This window comes from Clupea harengus, chromosome 1 (genome assembly GCF_900700415.2).
Source record: "Clupea harengus chromosome 1, Ch_v2.0.2, whole genome shotgun sequence".
Taxonomy (NCBI): domain Eukaryota; kingdom Metazoa; phylum Chordata; class Actinopteri; order Clupeiformes; family Clupeidae; genus Clupea; species Clupea harengus.
Genome location: NC_045152.1, coordinates 20,069,825 through 20,077,175, shown reverse-complemented (window position 1 = coordinate 20,077,175; position 7,351 = coordinate 20,069,825). Strand labels below are relative to the sequence as shown.

The window sequence follows — 7,351 nt, the reverse complement described above, 5'->3', positions numbered from 1 at the left end:
CACACACACACACGCACACACACACACACACACACACACAGATAGTGAGAGAGAGAGAGAGAGAGAGATATACATACATATTTGTCAGCAGAGTTTTAAACCCTCATTATTAAGAATTTTCTCACAGCCTGCCCATATTTGTCTGTGTGTGTGTGTAGCAGGGTGAGGAGGTGTGTGTGTGCATGTGTGTGTGTGTAGCAGGTTGAGGAGGTGTTTGTGTGCATGTGTGTGTTTCCATGTGGGTATGTGTATGTGACAAAGAGGGTAAGAAAGTAATGGACAAATAGTTTTTTCCCTCCAAAACCACATTCCCAACCTGCTCCAAACCTTCACCCACTGAGGCCTCCCTACTGTCATCATGCTTGTCACATAGAGGACGCATGGAGGGCAACATGAGTTATTACCCACGTCCTGGTTAATTTAGCATGCCAAACTCAAAACATAAATAAAGGCCAGTAAACACACACACACACACACACACACACACACACACACACACACACACACACACACACACACACACACACACACACACACACACACACACACACACTGAGCTTCCCTCAGATAGGGTGTATGATTTATGCACTGTTAGGTGCCTGTCTGTCAATAGGGAATGGTGTTGGGCATGTGCATCAGGCTGACAGGATTCTGCTCGTGTGTTTAGAAATTAGAAGTGGTCTTGGTGACACGTCGGTAACACAGGCATGAGACACTCTGCGGTAGGCCGTGACCTAATGGAGCTCGGCGGGTAACACATACTAGCGGCAGTTTACAGGGCAGCGGTTGAGCTGTCTCAGAGCACAAATCATGGTCAAATGCACTCCTTCACTGTATACTGTATGTACTGTCAATCATTGTTATCTGGGATTTCTGCATTAGTCTTTCAGCACTGAAAATCCAGACTTGGTTCTGTTAGGAGTCGTTGTGGTCATATCAATTTCACAACAGGAAGCCTTAAACAAAGCAAACGGAAATTAATTTAAATGTATAATATGGCTTCATACAGACGGCTCTCTGAGGGGGAATTCCTCATATTGTACTAAAGGACACAACTCCCTCCACGATGTCTAAGGAGACAGGTTTTTTATAGGATAAAATGATAGATCCATATCTCAGTGTTTCTAGCCTGTGTAGTTGCACTGAAGCTATGTCTGCCCCCCTGCACAGCCAGTAGTCTTCCATCCCTCATCTAGAGACACTGATTCATCTTTAACATCACGATCCACCTCAGCTGCGTGGAATTCAGTTGGACACAGAGGTCCCCCCCCCCCCCCCCCCCCACACACACACACACACACACACACACACACACACACACATGTGGTATGTAGGCGTCTGGATGCCGTTGGTTTGGCTTTCTGTTTGTTTTGTCTCATTCCACCCTTTCTTATTCTTTCGGTCTGTTTTATCTGCCTCTCTTTATCCCTTCATCATTTGGTCTGTATGAGGTTTTCTCAGTGTGTGTGTGTGTGTGTGTGTGTGTGTGTGTGTGTGTGTGTGTGTGTGTGTTTGTGTGTCTATGTTGGAATTTCCCTGGAGTGGGCATAGGCTGACTCTGCAACTGATAAAATCTCGGCAGAGATCATACAGATTTTCTCCCCTTTGTAGAAGAAACTGTCCCGCACATTGGAAGAACATGGCCATGACCATCATGAAAGGCCTGAGGACTTTGGATGGATTCATTCGTTCTTTCAAAAAATGTTGGGAAGGGCTCCTCAGTCTTACTCAAAAATGCACCCATGACTGTCGAGGAAAAATGACTCATAAGGCAAGACTATGTTGGGGAAAAGTACAAAATGTTGTAACGTTCTCCAGGTTTTTATCCATCTGTTTCCAAGCGATGACCCCGTGTCTTAAATGACTTGTGTTTTAGCGAGGGACCATAGGGATACATTAAACATAGCCTGGCATGACCAGAGCGGAACTTCAATTAAGTTCATAGGATCCCTGGGGGAACTGAACTGGGGAGCATTATGTTGCCTGAGCCGGGCAGCATCACATAGGCCAGTCATGAGCTGGGTACGGCTACCTACTCAGCACCCTCTGTAGCATCTGATGTGAAGCCGTTCATAATGACTCCTCTGTGTTTTAAGTTAACTCTAGCTGCGCCCCCTCCACACCCACTAGCCCTGCTCCGCTCCTCCCCCCACCTCCCAGTGTGTTCATCCCCCAACACCTCCACCCTTAGCACCGCCGCCCCGGCCCCATCTGAAGCCCACACTCTTGGCTCAGCTCTTGGCTCAGCTCAGCTTCACAGGAGTTTGGCAAGCGTCGGCCATCTACTAACAGGTGACTTGTTAAGGTTTTTTTTAAACAATTTTACACATATACAGAAATGGACAATGCGAGAGACTATGAAAAGTTGATAGTGAAAGATAGCGAAAAAAGGGTAGAGTGAAAAAAGGGAAGAGAAGTGTCGATAGAGAGAGAAAGACAGAATAGACAAAGAAAGGGAGTAAACTAAAAAGAAAGATTGGCTCTCCACTAACATCTCCTGTGGACACGACTCCAAAGTCAACAGCCAGCACTGGAAAAGGGGGGGGGGCAAGGGGGAGCACACAGGAAGTGTCAATCACATGGAGGCGGGCCCTTCTGGGGGGAAGCAATCCCCAGGGGAGTCTCACTGGAGAACAGTGAGAGTTCACATTTACTACACAGGAAACCAGGAGAAGCCGTAATCATAGGTTTATACGGTATATTTGTAATCAGGTGGGCTTTGTCCAAGGCCCGCTGTTCTAGTGTCCGTGCTCTTTGCTTGCTCTCTCAAAGCTGATGCTCCTCAGCAGTCAGATGTTTCTGGACTCATGCTATTTATAGCTCGACTGGCATGGTTCTGAAGTTATTTAGTGGATGCTCAAACTCTGTGCAGCAGACAAAGAGAAAGAGAATGGTGGGTCTATTCCGCTCTGTGACCACTTTTGACTCTCCTCTGAAAACTCTCCCCTCATGTCTCATTTGAGAAGTGGTAGATGGTGAGGGACAGAGGGGAGATAGAGAAAGTGGCGAGACAGGCAATTCATATGAATAGATATTCATTAGATCTTAAATATATATAGGAGGTGTCTTGATTCAAAAGCTTTTTTAACAGTGATCTGATCCAGATAGCCTTGTACTTAGCATCTCTTTGTTGTCATAGTAGTGGTTGCAGTGACAATGCAGTGTGTTGCAGTGTGTTGTAATGACACTACGTCTAAATATTCAGCTAGAATCAACCGGTCTCAATACTCATCCGGTTCAGTTTGAGAAGCACCACATACGCGCTTGTTCAGCTTGGAACGATTCAGACTAAATTACATGAAAACCAAGTGTGTGTTTTCCCTTCCACAAGGGATTTGTTTGATAACACCTAGGTATGGAAAAAAAAAGTAGACAGTCCACTTGGCTTTAATCCAAGACGGCATGTGACGCAAGAGTATGTTACAGTGGATGAACCGGTGTGTGTGTAGGAGGTGTGTGTGTGTGCATGCGTGTGTGTGTCCAGCTGGTTCCACTTACCCATTGGGCCAGCGCAAGAGTTGGCTCCTCCCTGTCCTCTGGCTTCTCGGAGACCAGCAGTCTGTTCTTCGGAGAGGAAGACTGGAGCTGCGCAATCAGGAGAGAGAGAGAGAGAGAGAGAGCACGCAATCAGAAGTGAGTACTGGGACGCTGGAGTTTATTTAGTGCGCAATAGTTTCACCAGCTGTTTCATAGTATGTCCTTGCGTCATCTGACACCTTAGATTCGGTTCTTTGAGAACTTTAAGAACTTAAAAAACTCGTTAATTTGATTAAAGGAATGCTTGGGAGGAAAGCGGTAGAGCATTAGAGACATCGTAACATCTGGAGGCTTGAGTTTTGCCTTCAGCATTGCTGGTTGGGATAGACGTTAAGTTTTGTGGAGAGCTATCAACAAAGTTGCTGTGGTACTGTGGAATTCTCAAGGAGTACTGTCACTGAGAGACTGATCGCAACGTGCGCGTTTCCCCGGTGCGCCTCTTTAGACCAGTGGTTGTATGCCAGGACAGCTCCCACCACCGGGACGCAAGAAATACGTGTATATTCACACACATAGGAGCCACGACCGTGTACGTGCATGTGAAAGAGCTGTGGACACAGGCTATTGAAGAGGAGGGGTGAATGCCTTGGCCGGGACTGCACTGGTGTGTGTGCTGCAGGCAGGGGTTCAATCTGTTGGGCCGAGAACATGCAGAGAAAGAAGAAGAAGAGTCGTTTGAGTTGCGCAATAAGGACGAAGTAAACAGCAATGGACGAGTAAGTACCACATCTATTCTAAACACTCACCGATTATCTCGCTCTGCCTCTCTGCGTGACTGTACCTCTCTGCGCTGACTATATCCCCGAGAAAGTAATTGACACAGCTGAAAGTGCTCAAATGGCCGGTAAATATTGCGTCAGACGTGAATGGTGTATGAACAGGGAGAGGTTTGTGGCGACGTGCCTGGAGAGCGATGTCGCCGGCTCGGTTCACCCCAGCTACCCTCTTCTGAGAGCGTGCGAGCCTCAGTGTGGAGCGCAAGGATCAGGTAGCCAGCTGACCTCACGCTAGAATGGTACCGGAGTGATGAACAAGTGGCCACGGCCCTGCGATTGGCGATGGGATGTGAAATCTTGATTTTTTTTCCAGAGGAAGTGCGATATCCCAGTTACATACACTGACCTCACTGATCTATCTCTTAAAGATACATTGAGAGTGCAATGTCGCTGGATTGGGTTTTGTTAGTGTGTGTGTGTGTGCGTGTGTGTGTGTGTGTGTGTGTGTGTGTGTGTGAGTGATCCAATCAGTGCAGTTTTCTGAAGGAGCTGGAGTCTGATCTGCATTGAGCACTGAGTCACACTGTCCCATAATGTAATTGAAGCCTTCTAAATGCTACTGAGCATGTCTCCAGATCAATACACACACAAACACACACACACACACGCACGCACGCACACGCACACGCACACGCACACGCACACACACACACACACACACAAACAGTCTCAGTGGTCATCTGATCTGTGAGACATCTCAGTGATGTCCTGATGTGTGTGTGTGTGTGTGTGTGTGTGTGTGTGTGTGTGTGAAAGGACCATTGTAGTCCTGCTGTTGTTACCTTCTTGCACGCCTCTGAAGCACCCAAACTCAAAGCAGTCAGTAGTCTCCTAGCACTGTCTCACCACTCTAACTGGGGTTCAGTCTCTCTCTCAGGACTGTCTGGTCCACCACTGCAGTGGAGACCCAAATGTGGACACATTCATCTAAGGCTTTTCTAGTCCTTATGCAGTGGCACTGTCCTTGTTCTGTTTTGGTTCCCTCATGCAGGTTTCCCTTCCCTTCGTAGTTATTTGTCACAGGGGCCTGGGTGAACTTGTAATACACACACACACACACACACACACACACACACACACACACACACACACACACACACACAAAACACACACTTATTTAGGCCATGTGGTAAATGGTACCCCAGGGCCTTTGAATTCTACCCTCACACACACACACAATGAGAACTGGCCTGAGGACATTAAAGGGTTGTTCCTAATGGATTTCTGACCTTCCCTCGTCCACACACCCACACACCCACACACACACACACACACCCCCCCCCACACACACACACACACACACACACACAAACTCTTCCTGTTTGTCTCTGCCTCCCTCACCCTCTTTCTCACACACTCACCCTCTCCCCCATCCCCCATCACAGATGTGTGCTGTTGAAAAGATTCACAGACAAATCAATATTTCATATTATTCTCCAACCAACTTTCCATCTGTTCCATCAACTTGCAATTACTGTCTGGCTGTTCGTGTATTTGGTGTGTGTGTGTGTGTGTGTGTGTGTGTGTGTGTGTGTGTGTGTGAGAGAGAGGTGTGTGTGAGGGTGAAGGTCACATGCCCCCATCTCCTGATCTCCTGGAACCCTTAATCAGTGCCTGTTGTGTGCTGTTTTCTTAGCTGTTTCAGCTCAATCCAGTGCTGTTAGTGTGACCAGCTGCTACTGCCTCAAACTAACATACACACACAAACAAACACAACTAGCCCATGCTAGCACAACTATGACAACAAACACATAAAGACCCCCACCACACACAGGAAGCTCCCGCTGGCAGCACTGTGCAGAAGGCAGAAAATGCTACTTCTTAGATTGTATTTCCAGTCATTAATACAGAGTCATTGCTACATTTAACTTTTTACATATCAAATGTGTCTTTCTATAACAGACTGAGAAACGCAACGGCATTGTCAGGGCATTTTTTCCATGGCGTAGTTAGTGCATGTCCAGGCAGTTGGTTTTCAGGGAGCGTTGGTAGGTTACTGGGGAAGCCCTCTCTTTCTGCGGAAACTTCCATTACAGTGTTTGCGCACAGGGCTTCACCAGCAGGACTGATGCCCACCAAACCACAGCTTCAAGCAGGTGGTCAGACCCCACACACTCATTTGTGTGTGTGTGTGTGTGTGTGTGTGTGTGTGTGTGTGTGCCTTTGGACTGTGTATTTAGTGTGTGCCTGTCTGGGTGTGTGTGTGTGTCTGCCTGTGGTTTATTAGTGTGTGTGTGTGTGTGTGTGTGTGTGTGTGTGTACATGTGCGTGCGCAAAAGGTCCTTTCTCTGAAATGGTATGGTTTGGTGCCAGGTTCCTGCCAGGACCACATGAGTCTCTGTGCTGTGACGCAGATGAGCTTTCCCAAACCCTGCCCTCTCCTGTGGGGCTCTCCTCTCCTCTTCTCCTTCTCTTCCACTCTCCTTCTCTCTTCCATTCCTACTTTCCTCCATTCTTCTTCTCCTACTCTACTCCTGTCCTCCTCTCCTCTCCTATCGACTCCTCTGTATCACAGGCAGCCTGTGGCTAAGATCCCTCCACAAGAGGAAGGAAACTCCTTTCGTAGAAACAAACAGGAAACATAAATCTAATCCATTCATAGGATATACCCCTAGACCCTAAGTTTAGGGCATGTTTCAGAATAGTATGCTGGGAAGTTGTTGGCTCTCAAATAGCTTGTCAGTCTTAAAACGTCTGTGTTCATAAGCTGTGTGCTCACAGAAAGAGGATCTGAATTGTCATTGGAAATCAAGTAGTCCTGTTGTGGGAACAGGCTTCCTTTGTGGCCTATTTGAGTGAAGCACCTTCAGACGAAGCCCCTTGCAGTCTCTGAAGCTCTAGGTCGTATACCTCACCAAGTTCAGAACACCCAGGAGAGTCCCAGCTGTCCTCCCGGTGCCCCTCAGGGTGTCCTAGACACGACTTGACTGACATGCATCTACCCAGAGTAAAAGATAAGTATAGGTAGGATTAGTGCAGTCTCATTACTAGGTTCTCTGTGGTGGGGACTTGTCAGCATGGGCGGAAATGTCATGTCA

The 7,351-nt window shown here is 47.5% G+C and overlaps 1 protein-coding gene across 2 annotated transcripts in view; it reads left to right on the top strand.

The window, feature by feature from the left end:
* Window positions 1-3,560: 3,560 nt before the first annotated feature.
* The window catches only part of plekhh3 (pleckstrin homology, MyTH4 and FERM domain containing H3), a 24,268-nt gene continuing 20,477 nt past the window's right edge, over window positions 3,561-7,351 (top strand). Inside the window, exon 1 of one of the 2 annotated variants that reach the window (XM_012825662.3) lies at window positions 3,561-4,253. In XM_012825662.3, the coding sequence (XP_012681116.2) occupies window positions 4,119-4,253 (135 nt within the window). In that variant the 5' untranslated portion in view covers window positions 3,561-4,118. The remainder of the gene's footprint in view (window positions 4,254-7,351) is intronic. The other variant, XM_031570661.2, reaches the window with a different exon arrangement.